This window comes from Panthera onca, chromosome B4, assembly GCF_046562875.1.
Source record: "Panthera onca isolate mPanOnc1 chromosome B4, mPanOnc1 haplotype 2, whole genome shotgun sequence".
In the NCBI taxonomy this organism is placed as follows: Eukaryota; Metazoa; Chordata; class Mammalia; order Carnivora; family Felidae; genus Panthera; species Panthera onca.
This window is the reverse complement of record NC_138345.1, coordinates 120656380-120677259: the sequence shown is the minus strand read 5'-3', so window position 1 is coordinate 120677259 and position 20880 is coordinate 120656380. Positions and strand designations below refer to the sequence as shown.

The window sequence follows — 20880 nt, the reverse complement described above, 5'->3', positions numbered from 1 at the left end:
GAGGAAGATAGGTCTTGTTGTCGCCCTGCAACAACAGAATATGTTTAGTGTGAAAAGTCTGGAGACTGAGGATTGAATGGGGTCTGCTACAAAAAGTCAGAAACCTGGGAGCCTTCTAGACTCTCCCTACCATCCTCCTCCCCCAAAACACACACACCTGTAATCCAGGGAGCAGCCAAGTTTCTTTAATCCTGTCTCTTTAGCAGCTTCTGGAGTCACAATGCTGGAGGATGGTTTCCCTAAAAGGCAAAACCAATCATGTCAATGCTCTGTTTCACATCCATCAACTGCCTCTATACACCTTACTATGAAATCCAGGCTCTAAAACATCGTGCACAAAGCCCAACATGACCTAGTTTTGTGCACCTGTTCCCATGCCCTCAGAGCTCTTGTGTTACAAACTCTTAATGATGTTTCACATTTCCATAACACAGCATCCTGCCACTCCTTCTACTTAAAACATGTTTCCCCAAATATTTGGAAACTCTTGCTCTTCCTTTGAGTTCCAGCTACTGTATTAGTTACTTAGAGGAGCCTTCTCAGGACACTCATTCTCAATGAACACCTTCATACACTCATCACATTGTGTTTGCAGTTATAAATTTGTCTTCCTTGCTAAAGAGTGAAATTGTGACAGCACAATCTGTGCCAAAACATGGACACAGATTACTTTCATTATATGCAACCTCCATGAGGAGTCAACCCATATCTATTTTGTTCACCATTATCCAAAGATGAATACATATAGACAATTAATCACTTTGTTGAATTCATGGAAGATAGAAGGTACTTAATAAACATTGAATGAATGAGTTGTGTTATGTCATGGGAGGGGAGTTGGACTAAATGTTCCAAACACCTATGGACTCATACTTTTTTACTTACTGCCTGTTGATTAAACATTGTAAAGATAAGGGCATCTGGGTGGCTCAGTCAGTTGAGCATCCGACTTCAGCTCAGGTCATGATCTCACAATTCGTGAGTTTAGGACCCACATTGGGCTTGCTGCTGTCAGCACAGAACCCACTTTGGATCCTCTGTCCTCCTCTCTCTGCCCCTCCCCCACTTGCACTCTCTTTCTTTCAAAAAATAAACATTAAAAGAAGGAAAAAATTATAAAGCTAGCCATGTTTATAGGCTAGAAACCTAGTTTATACAATAGGATGTCCCTTCTGTGACATGTCTCATGTTGTAGGACTCACAACCAGGCATTTATTTGGTGCATATGTGTTGTTGATGTTGGTGATGATAAACTTATCTTCAGTTTGTGCCTAAAGAAATGGAAGTGTCAAGGGACTTTTTAATGTTTTTATTTATTTTTGAGGCATAGAGAGACAGAGCATGAGCCGGGGAGGGGCAGAGAGAGGGAGACACAGAGTCCAAAGCAGGTTCCAGGCTCTGAGCTGTCAGCACAGAGCCCAACACGGGGCTCGAACTCCCAGACTGCGAGATCATGACCTGAGCTGAAGTCGGTTGCTTAACTGACTGAGCCACCCAGGCGTCCCTGTAAAGAGGCTTAATAACTTTGGTTGCTTAACTGACTGAGCCACTCAGGTGCCCCTGTCAAGGGGCTTAATAACCAACTCAATCTCATCCCACCAAAATGCAAAATCTCCCTCTTGCCTTTTTAGTCCACATTTTTTTATTCATAGTCCGTCCATATCAGTAGCAAATAAGCTCAAGCCATTTAACTTCAAATAAAGGCAGCCAGAGCCTATGACCATGAGATTTAAATCCACAAGTGAGTACAAAGTGTACCACCATGTTTATGTACTTTGTGGACACCACAGATCTCTTTTCAGACCAAACATCATTACATGGAGTGTGTTCCTACATCTTCAGAAATATTAGAATAGCCTAAAAAACGACTTTGGTTGGCTTCCTTGAAAACCCCAGCACAAGGCCCAGCTCATAGCAGATCCTCACTTGAATGAATGAATGAATGAATGAAGCAATGCTCATTCCTAATTCCTGTTATAAGTAACAAAGATGGCAATCATACAAAATTAGGAAAAAAGCAACTCTACTGTATTTTTAATCTTTATTCTTGGGGATTGTTTCACTTTGTATCTTGATTTTGTTTGAAAAGAGTCCAAGCATGTCCTTCTTGTTTCTGACATTTTTATTGCTATAAACAAATTACATTAACTCTTTCTTTTCCTTTAGTAACTTCCCTTTTTCTTCCCAAATGAAGGCCAAATTCTTGAGCCAGGTCTTAAGGATTTATAGTGGGGACCCTATTCTCTACTGCTCCTCTGAAAGCACCTTACATTGCAGCCCAAGAGAACTCTCTGCTATTTCCATACATGCTCCAGAATTTCCACCTGTGCCTTTGCTCACACAGATGCTCCAGCTGGAATGCCCCTTCATGCTGGCTGTATCATAGGTAGCAGGATTCACAACTTCAGCTACAGTTCAAGACAGGCTCCACCATTTACCATTGTATGGCTTTGCGTTACTCGTGCTGATGGTCTGCCTGTGTGTTCTCAGACACACCCCTCTCTCTTCCCCTGCTCCCCTCTGAGCCCTACGGGCTGTGTTTCCCAGACCCCAGGGTCAGCCAAAGGAAGGCACCAGTGGGCCACCAGAGGACAGGAAAAGGGAAAATCTGGAGTGTTTCTTCTCTCTAGCTTCCTTGGGCAGCTTCTCTGGCAGTAGCTCCTTGGCTCCAGCTACTGCCAGACAGGCCTGCTGTGACTTTAGCTTCCTGGATGGAAAGAGAGGGAAGGAATCCCAAGGATCTCACTTGAGCCCTGCATTCAGCTGTGACTGAGCAGTAGGATGTACCCTCTGCAATTCTCATTTATGTGAGCCAATACATTCCCTTTTAACACTTAAGCCGTTTTGGCTTGGGTTTTTCCACTATAAGCAGCAAATAGTCTTTTTTAATTTAATCCCTCAAGTAAGAAGTAACTTCTCACTTATCAAGTACTTAAGAGGAAAAACTATTCTTAAATCACTGTGACACAGGATAGAAAATACTACTTGGTGTAGGAAAGATGTGGGAGTTCAGAAGAGGGAGAGCGACCTCCATCCTGACTGTGGAGGGTAGAGCCAAGGCATCAGGTTGAAATGGAAAGCCAAGGCAGGTTTTTTAAGAGTGGTATGTCATGATTTAAGCTGAGCTGTAGGCAGATTACTTTGGCGCAGTGTGGACCTGCAGAGCCACTGCGCTGCACAACTCCAGTGGGTACCATTCTCCTAGAATGGGACGTGCTAGAGTTGTATCACATGTGGCCGTGAGCCACGGAGAGAAGCTGAAGTTATGGTCAAAGAGCTTCTGTCCTCCATGAGAGAGGTGCCAGGAACTTGGGCAGTAGTAGAAGGCAGGGGATGGATTTAAGACACGTTCTAAAATAATTTGAAAATTTCGATGTGGGGAAAGGAAGGGGTATCAACAGAAATAGGGTAGCTGAGAGGAAGAGTAGATTTGGTAGAGATAGAAAGTTCCTTTTTAGACAAGAGATTTTTAAGGTTGTAATGGGAGGAGGCTGATGGCTGCTGACAATAGACCTGGGGTTCAGAGAAATAGGGTCAAGCATACAGGTCTGGAAATCATTTGCATGGAGATGGTACTGGAAAGCACAGTTTCAAAGAAATTGCCAAGAGAGAAAGTATGTGTTAGAAGAGGGCCAAGGAATGTTTCTTAGGGACTGGCTACATGGAAAGGGCAGCGAAGGAGCATGAGTCAGAAAACTGGACTAGGGAGTGAGGGATCAGGGAATCATGAGAAAACTCAGAACCATGTCAGGAGGACCAAGGAGGAGTTTCAGAAAGGAGGGGCTGGCCATTCCCACACTCCCTCCGTAGTAATTGCTGAAGTTTTTGTCAAGATGAAGCTTCCAGCAGCCTGGGTCCCTGAGCAACCATGAGCAGCAGAGCTCCAGATGACCCAGATGGACATCTAGCATGAGTGAGAAGTAACTTTTGTTGCTAAAAGCCAAGAAGAGTGTTTTTTTGTTTGCTTGTTTGTTTGTTTGCTTGTTTGTTTCTGCAGCAAAGTCCAGCCCATTCTGACCAAAACATGGTGGCCACTGGGGATGAGAGAATGGGGATAAAAGCATAATCAGAGACCTTAGCATATTTGTAGGATTAGGAGAAAAACTGGTAAAAGAAACTGAAGATGTAAGAGAGGGTATAGTTGGATGGTCTTGGCTCTAGGGGAGGGTCAAGGGCTGTGTTACTTCTGTGCACACCAGCATACCACAGACTAGCCATGCTGGATATGTGGCCAACACACCAGGTCTTCCCAGGATGCCTATGGGTCCCTTGGAGCTATAGGCCAGCCAGGAAGATGCTGCAAAGGCCCTGAATGTGTCATTCTGTGATTCACAGCAATGCATTTTACAGAACAAGTTTCCTTTGTTGTCTGCTAGGGCAAGGCACTGAGATGTCCAATCACAGGAAGAATCTCCTCAAAACTGTGCTCCTTGAACATGACTGAAGTGGCTGGTAGGAGGCCAGCCTTCTCACGTGCAGCTACTTTGAGAGCTCTTCTCTGTTCTGTGGCACACTTAAGACTGAGGTGGAGCTTAGTGGAGGCAATAGGAAGGAATCAATTCCTAGTACCACAGAAAACACTCTACCGAGTAATAGAAACTTCCTTGTGTGAGAGATGTGTGTTTCTTGATTTTAAGTAATGGCTTACCCAGAAAAAGCTTAGGTTCCTTTCTGTTTCCAACCCTGTGTTTAGGACTTGACTCTTACTGCTCTATTATCTGAGTAACAGTTGACGGTAAATGTCCCTTGTTCTTGAGGCTCAGATACAAATACCAGTGCTCTGGGGCACCTGGGTGGCTCAGTCAGTTAAACATCTGACTTCGGGTCAGGTCATGATCTCACAGCTTGTGGGTTCGAGCCCCACGTCGGGCTCTGTGCTAACAGCTCGGAGCCTGGAGCCTGCTTCGGATTCTGTGTCTCCCTCTCTCTCTGTTCCTCCCCCACTTGGACTCTGTCTCTCTCTCTCTCTCTCTCTCTCTCTCTCTCTCTCAAAAATAAAGATTAAAAAAAGATACAAATACCAATTTTCTATTTTCTTTTATAGGCTCCTGATCTGAAGCAATATGAGAAGACAAGCTGTTCTTATCAAGGTATTTTATCCCATGGGTAAAATAAATCACAAGGAAAAAATTGAGCGGGCTATGGTCAGAAAGAACATCATATTTAAAAAAAAACAACAAAAAAACACTTGAACAAAGATTGTCATCTCCTGGAGAGCAGTGAGTGGTCTTGTCACTGTGTCCCTAGCACACAGGTTAGTACCTGGCACAGAGTAGACACTCAGAAAAATTGTCTGCCAGAGGAGTAAATGAGTGAACTGGTGTTTTACTGAATTGTGGTTGTATAGATTGCTTTAGAACCAATACAATTACAAGTAATACAAGGAATCTGCTGGGTTGGATCCAATGCATTTAGGACCCATTGAAGGGGCCATTGAACTGGGATAATTCATAGACCCAAGGGACACCCAGCTAACATTTTGACTTCACTCTGCTGCTCACTGGTTGGCTTTAATTCTGCAGCTAATAGGCTCTACCAATAAACTCTCTGACCTGAGTTTTCTCATCTGTTCAATGTGAGAAGTGAATTAGTTCGCAGCAAGATCTTTATTAATCTATGTGACACTCTGGAGTATTCTCTCATATCCCTGAAAATACATATTTTTAAAGAAAAACCTAGATAGTAAGTTGGGAAGTTTCTAACACTTTTCTTCTGTGAAACTGCAGCTCTGTTATTAATGTAAGTAAGAAATCCATAACTTCAAGGCCTCTCTTACTACTGCCCTCTTCCCCTCTCCTCTCCACAAATAAGCAGGTCATGTCTGCAGACTTCTTCACACCCTAATCTGATGTATTCTCTGGAAAAAATCTACTTCACAGTAGGTAGGTCAACAACATTAAGCTAGAGGTTCCCTTACACATACTGATGCTTATTGCCTTCAGTTAAGGGGGATTTCCTTCCCTCCCTCTTTCCTTCCATAAACATTTAGGCATTAAATACAGGCACCGAATGCAGGAGATGCAACTATGAACAAGTGAGACATGGAGTTCTCATCCTAGGTTTGGTCAGGGATTTAGATAAATGGGAAATTCGTGTTTGGTGCAATGTATTGACAGGAAAGATAGAAGCTGGGGAGAAAGTACACTGGAGGAATCCAACCCAGGCTTGGAGGGTCTGAGTTTCTGGGTGAGTGATGTTAACATGAAGGTTAACTGTGAGCCATGTGAAGGATGGGGGTGAGGGAAGGAATGGGTAGTCAAAAGAATAGTGGCTCCAATCTCCTGCTGAACTATCCTCTGGAGACACGGAACTATGCTCCCTTCTTAACTTGCCCTCTGAGCTTCTCTGATTTCAAAGGCTATAATTTTCAACAGTGTGGACTTTTTTTTTTTTAACTTCGAAGGAGACCTGAGACTTCATGAACTTCAAAAATGTTCTTGCTGATGCTTGAGGCAAACGGAAACTACTGCAAATTGCTGTTTAAGGGCACTTACCTTCCAAGGATGTGGAGAAATAGGAACACTGGTCCCCTGTTGGTGGGAATGCAAACTGGTGAAGCCACTGTGGAAAACAGTATGGAGGTTCCTCAAAAAGTTAAAAATAGAACTACCCTATGATCCAGTAATCACACTGGTGGGTATTTGCCCAAAGAATATGAAAGAAAACATGCATTCAAAGGGACACGTGCACTCCTATGTTTACTGCAGCATTATTTACAATATCCAAATTATGAAGTAGCCCGAGTGTCTATCGATAGATGAATGGATAAATAAGATGTGGTGTATATATACAATGGAGTATTATTCAGCCATAAAAAAGAATGAAATCTTGCCATTTGCAATGACATGGATGGACCTAGAGGGTATTATGCTAAGTGAAATAAGCCAGTCAGAGAAAGACAAATACCATATTATTTCCCTCATATGTGGAATTTAAGGAACAAGAGAAACAAGCAAAGGAGAAAGAGAGAGACAAACCAAGAAGCAGACTCTTAACTATGGAGAACAAACTGATGGTTACTAGAGGGGAGGTGAGTAGAGGGATGGGTGTAATATGTGAAGGGGATTAAGAGCACATTCATCATGATGAACACTAAGTAATGTGTAGAATTGGTGAATCACTATATTGTACATTTGAAATGAAGACAAAATTGTATGTTAATTACACTGAAATAAAAATAAAAATAAATAAATAAGGCACTTGCCTTCATCTTACCTCAGTGCTTGGGATTAAAATTCAAAATGTCACATTCCACTCCTCTTTTCAATAAACACCACAGGTTGGCCTGTTCTTTCACAGCTATTTATTGCATTCCAGAGCACCCAGTACAGTGCAATGAATCACTGAAGAGATCTACATACACAACTTTGTATCACATTTTCAGGGCGGTGTAAGAGAGATCTATTTATTCCTTTTGGAAGAAGCATATGAACCCTGCTCATTCAGAGGACAATCACTTATTCTTAAATGTTGTTGGGTTTTCTTTTGTTTTCTTAATGAAGTTGCTAAAGCCATCTACAATGTAGTATCTTCTACCAATATCTACTTGCATTGCACTGTCAGGAAACTGATTTTAATTGCTAATTTTAGTATTTTGTGCTAGATTTAACTTATTTTTCTTTTATTCATTCATTCAGCAACATTACAGAGCACCTCAACTTCATCACATTGTCCTACATCCAGTGCTTTGAACATAGTTAAGAACTTTATAAATATTAAACTAAAAACATACTAATCTTTAAACCTATTCAAGCTTAGAATACTTAAAGAGTAATTCAAAAAGCATTAAACCAAGACTTTTCTCAGAAGAAATAAAAAAGCAGGATGTGGATCTTTAAAAAGATGCCATTTAAGTCCTACTTTCTTTATCACATTAACATAAAGAACAAATCGAATTTGGGGAAAAGTGTAAATAGGCAAAAATAAATTTATCCTTCAAATAATATTCAGTTAATCAATCCTAGTAGGTATTTTTATATTTACTGTCAATTTTCTTGAGCCTTAGCATCCTCCACTACAAAAAGAGGATTCATTAATTAATTTATTAACAAATATGTACTGAATGCCTATTATATGCCAGGTGCTGGTTTAGGCTTTGGGAATATAGTGGTAAACAAACGTGCAATTCCTGTGTTTATGGTGCTAATATTCTCATGCAGATAATAATACTAATCTCATAGGATTATTCAAAAGATTGGCTATTAATGTAATTACCTATTTTGTGACTTGCAAAGTGCTTTGTAAATCCAAGACTCTTGAATGTGATAACTGCCTTATTCCTCGTTCTAGCTCCACAACTCAATAGGTGTTTGAGTGGATACAAGTGTAGCAACACTATCACATTTGACCACTAGAGGTCCTCCACAGACATATCCAACATTAATCCATTCTATTTATTATATTCACTCATTCCAGTATGATAATTTACCAAAAGTCATTTAAGAAAGTTGGTCATATTAAACAAAATTTATTATATGAAACACGAAGAGACTATCCACAAGAGGTTAATGATATTAACCCAGGTATCACACCATGCAGTAAGAACTGTGCTGTCCCTGGCTGAATGCTGCAAATTAAGAAAAACTATATATTGTTTTATCACAGCAGTCTTGCAAAAAGCAAACCACTTCATCACCATATATACTTCTTCTAAGACAAAGCAATGTCAACTTCATTTTTAATGACTGTATGGTATTCTATTTTATGGCTATACCAATGTTAGCATGTGCTATAGTTAACAACCTTATTGCTAAATCCATGCATGTATTATTTCTTCAAGATCAAGTATTGTGTTTTTTTGCCCGAATAAAACAGTGTATTTACAGGAAAATAACTATAAAATATCAGTTTACAATCTCAGATTTACTGGTAATTGTTTTTTAATGTTTTCCTAATATTCCCCCAAATTTCATAACCTCATGACTAAGTTTAAAATTGTACACACAGGTTTTCCTTACAAATAGTTAGGGAAATATAAGAATTTTGCCTAAGTGGAATTTTTTTGTTTTCTTTTTAGGAACATCACAAGAAATACATATTGAACACATATTGAACTACTTTTTATAATTGCTCTGATCATGAATATACAAAAACATGAGTATTTCAAGGCTATTCTCACTGTGTCTGAGTGTGTAATTAAAACAGAATTCCAGGAACTGGAAATTCCTCCTATCAGTAGCCTTCCATTAACACAATACTTGTGTAATCTACAGAACTGTGCTTTAATAAACAATAAATTATTTCTATTATCTCAGTTATCATTAAATATGAGTTTAGCCTTTACTGAGTCAAACTTCTAGGAGATACAGCAACTTAGGGAACAAAAATACTGCTATTTAACAGCAGAATCTTATAATCTCATGGGAGTACTGAAATGAATTTCATATGTGTAAAAAGGACAGTTTAAGTAGCAATAAAATCAAAACTATTCTCAAATTATGAGTGCTTAATATATGTGATTATGAGTGCTTAATATATGTGATTTCTCACATGAACCAAGTGATCAGAATGTATTCACAACACACAAAAAAGCAAATGGAGAACTCGTTTACGTTTAAATTTTAATACTTGAGAAAATATAAGTTAAAATCTGATACAAACACTGCTGCACAAGAAAATGTGCACAAATTTGGATTCAAATGGAGTCATATGTGAACCTGGATGTACAAATGTATAATAACCACTTATCATTGAGGGCTTTAAGACTAATAGATTTTAAAATCAGGTAGAGATAAATAGATTACAGAAGGAAGAGCAATTTTTTCTCAAAAAATTTCCCTTATCCATTAAGAATTGTAAACTCAATATGGAAAGGAAAGTTAGAGGTCACTTAATTTATCAAGGTATTTTGAAGACATAAATCTTAAACAACTGCTGTAAGCCCAAACAATCTAAAAATGATCAGCATTTCATTTTCCTTTGAAGATCAGTTTGATGTATCAGTCATGTTAACAAATTATAGCAAAGAAAAATAAAAACTCATTCCATCCTTTTTTGAAAATACATGCTATTTCTTCTGCCAGGTGCTTTAACAATTTAAGCTTAATACTCATTTTATTAAATATGAAATATGAAAAATCTTTTAAAACCTTGTATTATGAGTAAGAAGAAATGAAAACTTTCCACCTTCGATATTGTATTTTAAAAACTGTGAAAATGATTAGAAACACCAGTTTTTTAAAAGCATTTCAAAATATATTTGAAGAAAGTATCTTTCAGCTGTTGCTTATTTTAAAAAATCTTTATGTTGGAAGGGTAAGCTATATATAAATAAAAATTCATTCAAGATGAACATGACTGGAAAAATTCCCTACTGATGACGAACAGGGCCATTTGTAAATTAACTTCCAATTTAACAACAACAACAAAATTCTTGGAATTTGTGCCAGATGCCTGTGGGATGCTTTTATTCCTGATTACTCTCAACACAAAAGTTACCGTTTACATACTGTAAAATTTACTTGGATTCATAGGTTGGTTGTAATATCATATTTTTTTTAAGTTCTAGAAGTTACTGATAGAGAAGAATTCTTTGACCTTATGAGGAAATAAACTCCTTCTTGAAGGTAAAATTCTTCCTCGTTGACAGATACATTAAATATTTCCGATCACTAAAAATGTAAAGCTTCCAGCACTTCTTGAACTTGATTTCACTTTCCAAAGACATAAATATTCCCTCTCAAGGCCCAGAGCAACAGAACGAAACCAAATATTTGGTGACTGTCTCTTGTAAGAAGAGAAACATCAATTATTCCAAAAATGAGCCGGCATATATCTCTGATTTTAACTATATTCCTCAGACAAAAGGTCACTTCATTTTATACAAAGTTTTCTTGCTTTATAATCTGTAGAATGTTAGTAGTCAACTTAAGATGCTTATCTTATAATTGCACCTTTGTATAAACCATTATTTTTCTTTAGACAACACATTCTAGCTTAAAATAGGGAAATACAAACCACAATTTTGAAAACAATAACCTATGATAACTGATAACACTATAAAGTTCATAAGCACACCCCCCAAACTTCTGAAAGTACATTAATACTTTTTTTAAATAGTCACAATCCCTTGAAAAATTATTTACATTTATCTTAGATCAATGGAACCTATGCGGTCATTACATGATGTGGATATGTTCCTTGGAGAATCTGCTTACAGAGCCCAAAATGCCGCACATGTACTGTCCACTTGCCATTGAAAAACTGAAAGCAGCATGACATTATTAAAAAAAAAAAATAATGTAATTGAAAGGATCTACTTAAAATTGGCATTGTGCTATCTAAAGAAAAATAACAATCACATGAGAGAATTTTTATATAGCACCACCATAAGATTCTTTAATAACACCTTAATTTTAAGGCTGTTAAAACATAATTCTGATGTTAAAACATTATGTTAAAGTAAAAATTTGTATCTGCACTCATAGGAAACTATAATAAAAATATTTTTAATATGCTAAAAGTTACTAAATCAGTTTCCCCTTTCACATTGCACAACACCCATCTAAAAGAGGTGTACATTTTATAATGTCTTGTTTTTTTTACCAAATTTCAGTTTATATTTCAATATTTTGTGTTTTTTTACCAAAAATATTACAAATTTTTTACCAAAAATATAATAAAATATTACCAATATTAAAATAAGCCAGTCAAAAATCAAAAACCTGATTTGGAAAGCTTGAAAAATTTTAAGTAATAGGATTCTACCAACCCTAGAATAACGTCCAGCTAATCAACAGCAGCAGCCACTGGTACTTAGTATTGTTCAATCAGGCAATCCTGATCAAACAATTAAATTAGGTGCCTTTTGTAAGAAAAATGCCAAACCGTTGCTAATTTTAAGATGCAATAATTAATATTTAGAGCACCACTGTTGCCATTAGCCAGTATGTAACCTCCATATTTAATACACATTAAAAAATATAGCAACTATAATTATAACTCTAGTAGTGTTATTTAACTCTACATTTCCCTTAAAGGGCAGACATTAACAAAGATGCTATGAATTGAAAATCATATTAATGTCTATTATTAATAAGAACCTTATAGCAATTTTACAACTGTCCGCCTCAAAAGGGTACCTTCTGGTGAATTCAGAAATGTGAATTCTGATCCACCTTCCACCTCCATCCCCAACCTCCAACCCCCATCTTACTGTGCCTAATGTCTGAACCTATTTGGACAAACAGGAGAAATTTTTAAGATGTGATGCTAATACATTCACTCTTTGACTTTCCTGTTTTCTTAAAATGACACATTTGTGTTTACTTTCTAGGTTTCTTACTTCCAGTCATAACAAAATAATGGTCATCATCTTCCTTTTTCTTTGCAGTATGTTTTTTATCACCGCCAACTGCTTCCTTGCCAGATGAGGGTGGTTTCCTGGTTGAGGCTGGGGCTTTGGCACTTTTTGGAAGCCCTTTAGCTAAATACTGGCTCTTAGTGGCAGTCTGTGCTGACTTTGGTACAGTCTGTGTCTTGACTGAGGACTGGGGAAGACTCACAATGGACAGCGGGGTACGGCCAGGGGACTTCGAGGAGCTGGGTCCTATCTTCTGGGATGTACTTTTATTTTGAGGCTGCTTTTTGGCAACTGAAACCATATTCTTATCTTTCGATTCCTGTGCAGCTTTTGCAGGCACAACTGAGGATACCGAGAGTGGCTGCTTTAAATTCAAGGCTGACTTAAGTTTCTGTGTTGGCATTGCTCTTGCTTGTGGGGCTCCATCAGATGGCTGACACCGTGTTCCCAGACCTGCAGTTGTAGTTTTGGAACTAGATTTTGTAACTTTTGTAGGGGAATGGAATGAAGGGGAAGGTTTAGGCCTTACATGGATATTTGCTTTAGGGAGCTTTGGACCCTTTGATGATGAATCTGAATGTGCAGCCGAGTGAGATACTGCATTATCCCTGGAAGATACATGAGTGTGTTTCAAATGCTTTGGTTCAGTTTTTCCAGAAGATTTATTTGGCAAAAGTGCAGACTCAGGCACATCTCTGGGCTTCTGGGCCATAGTAAGCTTGACCTTAGGAGTACTGGGTGATGAGATGCATTTAGGTGCAGTTCTGGATGAAGCTGGTGAAGAAGTACTTTTACCTACTGGATTTAAAGAAGGAAGTGAAGACGATGCATTGTTTGAAGGCACTGGTGGCTTCTTTACTATGCCTTTTGAAGATTTGAGCTTAAGATGAGAAGACACTGCTGGAGTATTTGGCAATTTAGGACGGACTGACACAGAGCCCAGATTCCCTCCTTTTGGGGAAGATGCTGGCAGCAGCTCAGCCGGTGGACATGTCTGCTTTTCTTTGCTCCTTGGAATACCAACTGGTGTGCCAGGTTTTGATTTTTGTTTCTGAAACATGCTAACTGCTGACAAAGGATTCATTTCAGGAAGCTGAGGTGTTCTGGCAGATGAATCAGGTATACTTTCATTAGCAACTCCTTTTTGAAATGCTAGAATTTTTTGTTCTAGTGTAGCAAACTGCAATATGCGACAGGGATCATATTTAAGCAAAAATCCTTGAAGAGTATCCCAGCCTCCACCAACACGGACCATGACGTGTTTTCCATGAAGCATCTTTCCCCCAAAAGAAAGTAAAAAGTAAAGCTGTAAAACTGAAACGTTCAGTTACAATTCATTAGCAGTCACAATTTGTGACATCTGTGATCTATGAAATTCAGAGTACTTGCCAACAGCTTCACTATAAATTGACAGCCTATTCCTTACAATATTAAAATAATCAATTTAATTCATACTGAATCATGCAACAATATACGTCTTCTAATTTGTAAGAAAAATATTTGCACATAACTCGCATCCAAAAATCCAAATTACAAATATACACAAGTGTAAGGGCAATATTATTCAATAAAGAATGAAATATTGAAGGAAGAAGAGAGAAGAAAGATGGAGGGACAGGAAGAGAAGTGAGGACTTACAGAAAGTATGCATCACAAAAAAGAAAAAATAATTATGGGAGAAAGATAAAAATGACTAAAACTTGTACTTTAATTGTTTTAATGTTTATTTATTTTTGAGAGAGAGAGAGAAGGAGAGAGGGAGGGAGGGAGAGAGAGAGAGAGAGAGAGAGAGAGAGAGAGAGAGAGAGAGAGAGAATGAGCAGGGGAGGGACAGAGAGAGAGGGAGACACAGAATCCAAAGCAGGCTCCAGGCTCTGAGCTGTCAGCACAGAGCCCAACACAGGGATTGAACTCACAAACCGTGAGATCATGACCTGAGCCAAAGTTGGATGCTTAACCAAATGAGCCACCCAGGTGCCCCATGTAGTTTACAATTTAAATAAATTACTTTCATATACATTTTAGCAATTTAATATTGCAAAAACTTTGATATAATTTATCATTTATAAATATATTTATATTGTATTATATTATATTACATAATATATTATATTATATATTACATCATTTATAAATATATTTATCATTTCTTCTTTGTATACAAGAAAATTTTGTATTTTCTGAGAGATTGAGGAAATAGTCTCAAATCACACAGCCTGGCCTGGCCTCAAACATACCAGGCTGCCCAACCCAAATGGTGTTTTTGTGCGGACAAGATGCATCCTGGGTCTGCCAGCACAGCCCCAGCTGATTTTCAGGCCGCTATCCATTCAGCAGGCAAATATTCTCAATTATTTGAGATTGCCCTGCAAATTTTAACTTAAATCCCATGCTCTGTGCACCATCACTGTATCAGACTGCCTTAAAAAAAATAAAGCTAATTAAAAAGTAGAAAATGCTTGGATGTGTTTCTATGTGAGTTGGGTGGGTTGTGAGTAATGATAACATATGAAATAACAGAAAATATGGATGGTGAAATTATCTTTTAAAAACTTTTATATTCTATTCCTAAATTGGGAATAAAAGAGGTCTAGTATCAGAAGTAGACAGAATGCTCAACAGGTGAAACTTCTCTTTACCAATAAAGGGGATGGCCAACCACCTGTAGGTTGCAGATGGGGCGAAGGAAGGGAATGAAGATGCATATCAGGATGGTGGTATATGCACTGATGCTGTGTCAGTGCAAAAAGGTTTTACACTTAAGACCCAATCTATACAGTATTATAAGCTTCAGTGTTTCTACTTCCTTTTCTTATGACTGATATTGAAACTTACTAGATGTATTGTTTTGCTTTTTTCTTCTCATGATGGAAAATTATGCCTTTTTAGAAAATATCAAAAATGGAATACATTACCTGAAGTATACAAATATTTCCCCCCCAAAATTATATTCAATGTCTGAGTAGTCTTAGCTATCCTGTAGTTAGGAGTTTGTTGTGTTCAAGGTATCTACCCAAACTCATTATACGCTCATGAAAGCAAGAATTCCGTATTTTTCCTGTAGAGTAAAATTCTTCCATTAATAACACGCTCTATTCCAATTTTTTAAAAATTAAAAGAGAAGCAAAAGGAACTTGGTAAAGCAATAAATCCAATTTCAAAACAAGATCTGTATGTAAATAGAATGTAAATGGTGGACTTACTCTTATAAAGAGTATCTTATCCCCAAGTCGGTACCGTCCTTCAGATAAGTACTCAATAGAAAATCGGTGGGAACAACTACAAGGAGGGTCTTCAGCAATATGTTTAACCTAAGATTAAAAATAAACAAAATTTAGTGCTTGTGACAAAAAATATTTTATTTAAGATTAAAATGCAAGGTTATTTGATAAGAAAATCAAACTCAAAGATAAGAATTTAAAGACAGTTGAGCCATTTATCTCTCCTTTACCTGTTGACATATATTGGGATATGTTTTTTTTTTTTTTTAAGTAGCCTCTATACCCAACCTGAGGCTTGAACTCATGATACCAAGATCAAGAGTCACATGGTCTACCAACTGAGCCAGCCAGGCACCCTGACAACTGTTGAGATTAGACATTAACTAATCTAATAAAAGCTGGCAGTGACAGTCTTTTTTTTTTCTTTTTTTTTTTAAAGTAGACTCCACACCCAACGTGGGGTTCGAACTTAGGACCCTGAAATCAAGAGTCACATATTCTACTGACTGAGCCACCCCCAGCTGCCCCAGTGATGAAGTCCTGAGTCTCTCTCTCCTCCTCCCACCCTACCTCTTTCCCTCCCCCTCACTCTCTCTCTGCCCAAGTGCAATCAGGATCCTAGTGCTTTCACTGACCACTGGAGAAGTTCTAAAAGTGTGTACAACAGTGAAGTCAATTCAAAACACATTACAACACATTAGGAAATACATGAATTCATTTTTAAGCTTGAATTGTTTTATGCCCTTGATTAATATATCTTTGTCAAATCAAAGACAGGCCACTCAGATAAAGCTTGAGTAGGAATTCTCCCTTGTTCCTTAACACCATGCTAACAGTGGAGGGAAATATCTAGATTCTTCCAAAGTTTACTGTTTGAAATAAGTAGAGGCATATTTATATCTATTCACCCAAACAGGGTGAAATTCTAAAGAATTCAATTCAAGAGGCAATTTTTCTAAAAGTGCTCACTGTGTTTCAATAGTCTGCTAAGGAGATGAGAGTTGGAGAGAAATCCCTACCTCTATCCCTCAAGGAGCTTACAGATTTTTACCTGCAGTAAACATCTAAAAAATTACAAAAACTGGAATATAAAAAGAAATTCAGGAATTTTATATTTAAAACGTGGACATTATAATAAATTGATTAAAAATTAAAATATTTGTTAAGATATGTTTGATTGAAAAAAAGTTGCATATCAGCCACCATGGAAAATACTTTGTTTTCCTAAAATTACATTTTTGAAAAAGCAAGGCCATGAATATTTTTCTCAATTACTTGTCACACACAGCATATCTAAACAAACTCATTTAATTGAACTTAGGCATGACGTTAAACCAAAATCTCTTCAGATATGCCCAATTTAGCTGAGCACTAATAGAAATGTATGATTGTCTTCATTATCCACCCAACGTGAATAGCCACAGGTGGATTCACCAGGGCCTGATCAGAAGGGTCCAGAATTTATCTCCCTACATAATTCATTTAACAAAATAATATGATCATAAATAGAACTTATTTTCATAAGCCATTCAATTGAGTTTATCTTGTTCATAGCCTGGTATATGTGCACATGTGCACACACATAGTGCATGCATAAGATGGCTAAAAATAAAGTAAGTATGGGTAAAGAATTTACCATTATTAGAACCATTTACACATTAGTTAACCAAAGTAATCTAAAAGGAGGTATTTTTTTAGTCACTACTTTCTATCCATAAAGGTTTCATAGGCATACAGAATTATAGTTGAATACAGCACTCTAAATAATGAATCAGATGATAATTGTTCCTTATTTTAAACCTGACCCCAAGATTTCTATAGACCCCATATGTATAGGTGGACACTGAATGTATTCACGTAGCACATATATATTTGGAGAAATGTGTTCCTTTTTAGTTTTCACAAGAATGTGAACATGAAAAGTCACTACTTTCTTGAAAATATCCAAATACCACTTACATTCAGCAGTAAAGATTAGCGTTGATCCACAATCTAAATAAAGGGGTAAGCTTAAAAGAAATGAGCTATGGGTAAGAAGTGTTCTCTTCTGATTTCATCTATTGCATAATTAACATTAAAACACTAAAGGACGGGGCGCCTGGGTGGCTCCATCAGTTAATGTCCAACTTCGGCTCAGGTCATGCTCTCACGGTTTATGAGTTCGAGCCCCGTGTTGGGCTCTGTGCTAAGAGCTCAGAGCCTGGAGCCTGCTTCAGATTCTATGTCTCCCCCTTCTCTGCCTCTCCCCCGCTCGTGCTCTCTCTCTGTCTCTCAATAATAAACAAACATTAAAAAAAATTTTTTTAAGTAAAATAAAACAAAAAAATAAAACACTAAAGGAAACAGCTAATGAAATTAAAATAATTTAAAAAGGTACTACTCTACTATCGATTATGTACTTTTCACAAATATTTTTCTTATTGCTATATAGTCTTCCGAAGGATCACATACAATGATTATTCTGTTAAGATAATGATTCTAATTCACCTACCCATTGACCTATTTGAGAATATTTATATTGCTTCCAATTTCTCACCATTATAAATAAACACAATAAATACTTTCATGCATTCTACTTTTTTATTCCCCTTCAATTACAACAAAAAGGAAAGAGAAACACTTTTGTGGTTCTTGATATCCATTTGTCAACTTGTTTTTCAAAAGTTTACATCATTTTCCATCACAAGTAGCAATCCCTAAGTATAGTTTTACCAGAATTTACCAGCACCAGATTTCATAATTTAAAAAAATTTTACTAATGAGGCAAATTGTGTGTCTTAATTCCTTGATTATCAGCAAGTTTCAACACTGTATTTTTCTCTTGTGTGAACAACAATCTTTGCCCATTTACCTTCTGGAAATGTTTTTCTTATCAAACTGTGCATGATCTTTATATAATAGGGAAATTAACACAATGTACTTCCTATTTAGTAAAAAAATATTTTGGGGCACCTGGGTGGCTCAGTTGGTTAAGCATCCAATTCTTGGTTTCGGCTCAGGTCATGATCTCACAATTTGTGAGATCAAGCCCTGCATTTGGCTCAGTGCTAACAGCACCAGAGCCTGCTTGGGATTCTGTCTGTCTGTCTCTCTTTCTCATTCTCTCTCTCAAAATAAATAAACATTTTTTAAAACTTTACCAATGTTTTCTTCTTTATCATTATTTTAAATTATATGAAATTGAAAATGTTTTACTTTTTACCTACTACATTATCACTGTGTAACATACTGACATTGGCAGTCATCAGATAAATCAATAATATCATGTAGGTAAACATATTTTGGCCTGGTAAAGAGTATTCAGGTTGACATTTTCTTAATCTGTCTTGCAAGGATATCCAAATGTCTTACTATAGACTTTTATTACGTTAAACAAAACAATCAAAGCAACACTTTCTAAATGTTTATTAGTAATGACTTATTCATTATTTCTTTTTTAAAAAAATTTTTTAATGTTTATGTATTTTTGAGAGAGACAGAGTGTGAACGGGGGTGGGGCAGAGAGAGGCGGAGACACAGAATCCAAAGCAGGCTCCAGGCTCTGAGCTGCCAGCACAGACCCAGATATGGGGCTCAAACTCACAAACTGTGAGATCATGACCTGAGCTGAAGTCAGATGCTTAACCGACTGAGCCACCCAGGCGCCCCTTATTCGTTATTTCTTAAATAATTGTGTACATTAAGCACTTTCATAAATACTACAGTCTGAAAAAGACCATAATTCTAAGCAACAGTGGAAGCAGAAAGAAATGTTTGCTACTCAGTTCACCTCCATCATTTACTAGACTACAGTCATTGCAGAAGACCCAGCCTGAGCAACTGCAACTCTAACTTCTACATGATGACGAACGGGTCAAGTTAAAAGGCTTTCCAGTTGAGACCCCTTATCTAAAAGTCTGCATATATTCTGTCTGGGCAACATTCACAAAAACCCCATCAATTTGCTCCCACAGCTATTCCTCCTATATTCTTCAAGTATCAGTGTACCATTTACATAGAAACCTTGGAAATCACCCTAGATTTTCTCCCTCATCAGAATTAGGATTCCTTCAATTCTACCTCTAAATACGTCCTATAATTGTTCATTCTGCTTCACCTTCACTACTGCTGCTTGAGTTTAGGTTCTCATCATCTCACACCTGGATTATTACAATAAAACCAATATAATCTCTACATGCCCATGAGAGTAATCCTCATAATTTGCAAATCATATTATAATAGTAACATGTTTTAAACAAGAATTAATACATTCTTTGGCCTACAGTACCCTTCACGGTGGATTCCAGCCTATTTGCCTCTCCACTTCTCAACTACACATCCATCCCTTATCTTAAAAAAGAAACAACAAATTACCTTTAACAGATAGTGCCCTAAACTCACCAGGGACTGGAAATTAGTACTGGTGTATGTTCTGAATAAGAAACATTTTCTTTTAAATGGAACATCACCTGTGGCAAACTATGAGACTTTGACATATCATAGTTGAGAGAGAAAATAGAGTGATTACTTACAGCTTCATGAAGTTCTTCATGCTGACAGCATGATTTCGGAATGCTAATGGAATCTTCAGGCCCAGAAGTATTAAGTAAGGTCTCTTCCAGTTCAATTTCTTTCTCAAGTTTTACTAATACTGGCGGCTCAATCCCGTATCTGGAAACCAATTAGGAGATCTCATTATTCAAGAAAAGTCTGACCCAAACATTTCCCTGCATATCATGACAGGCGATGTTTTATTTTTAAAGTGAAGTCCTTATGATTCTCTTCTACCAGTTGTTTCACTGGAACATCTGGAAATGCTTTTTAATGTCTCATGGACTGCCAAAAATTTAAGATATAATCACATCATACTATATATTTGTACTACTGGATGCTCCCAAATTTCAACTGGGATCCCAAAAGTCAGTGACCTTTAAAGTCAGCTCAAGAGTTAGGGTGACTGGGTGGTTCAGTCGGTTAAAGTCAGCTTGAGAGTAAAGACGGGGCTGAGCCAGGTATGGAGGACACCAAGCCTCCACCTTCTTATCAGACCCTCTTTGTGTCCAGAGGATTTGTCTTGCCTTGAAGTGCTAAGAGTTTTACATGCTCTTACCCTATTCTTAGTCTAAAAACTTTAAGTAACTACTTTTACAGTTTAATATTAAATGAAGGCAAAGTATATGGGTGAGCAGATGTTGACACATGACACAGCTCACACAAATAGAACAAAGTTAATATAAAAAAAAAGGAAGAAGAAGAATAAATAAGAGATTAAGTTATTTCAATCAAAAATTCTTTTCTTTTAGGGATGCCTGGTGGTTCAGTCAGTTAAGCATCCAACTCTTGATTTGGGCTCGGGTCATGATCTCACAGCTCAGGAGT

At 37.4% G+C, this 20880-nt stretch overlaps 1 protein-coding gene across 1 annotated transcript in view; it reads right to left on the bottom strand.

The window, feature by feature from the left end:
• Positions 1–9542: 9542 nt before the first annotated feature.
• The window catches only part of GAS2L3 (growth arrest specific 2 like 3), a 46524-nt gene continuing 35186 nt past the window's right edge, over positions 9543–20880 (bottom strand). The window contains exons 7-9 of the mRNA XM_078449554.1: positions 20034–20172; positions 15505–15612; positions 9543–13577 (exon numbers count right to left, since the gene is read on the bottom strand). Of these exons, the coding sequence (XP_078305680.1) occupies positions 12264–13577; positions 15505–15612; positions 20034–20172 (1561 nt within the window). The 3' untranslated portion in view covers positions 9543–12263. The remainder of the gene's footprint in view (positions 13578–15504; positions 15613–20033; positions 20173–20880) is intronic.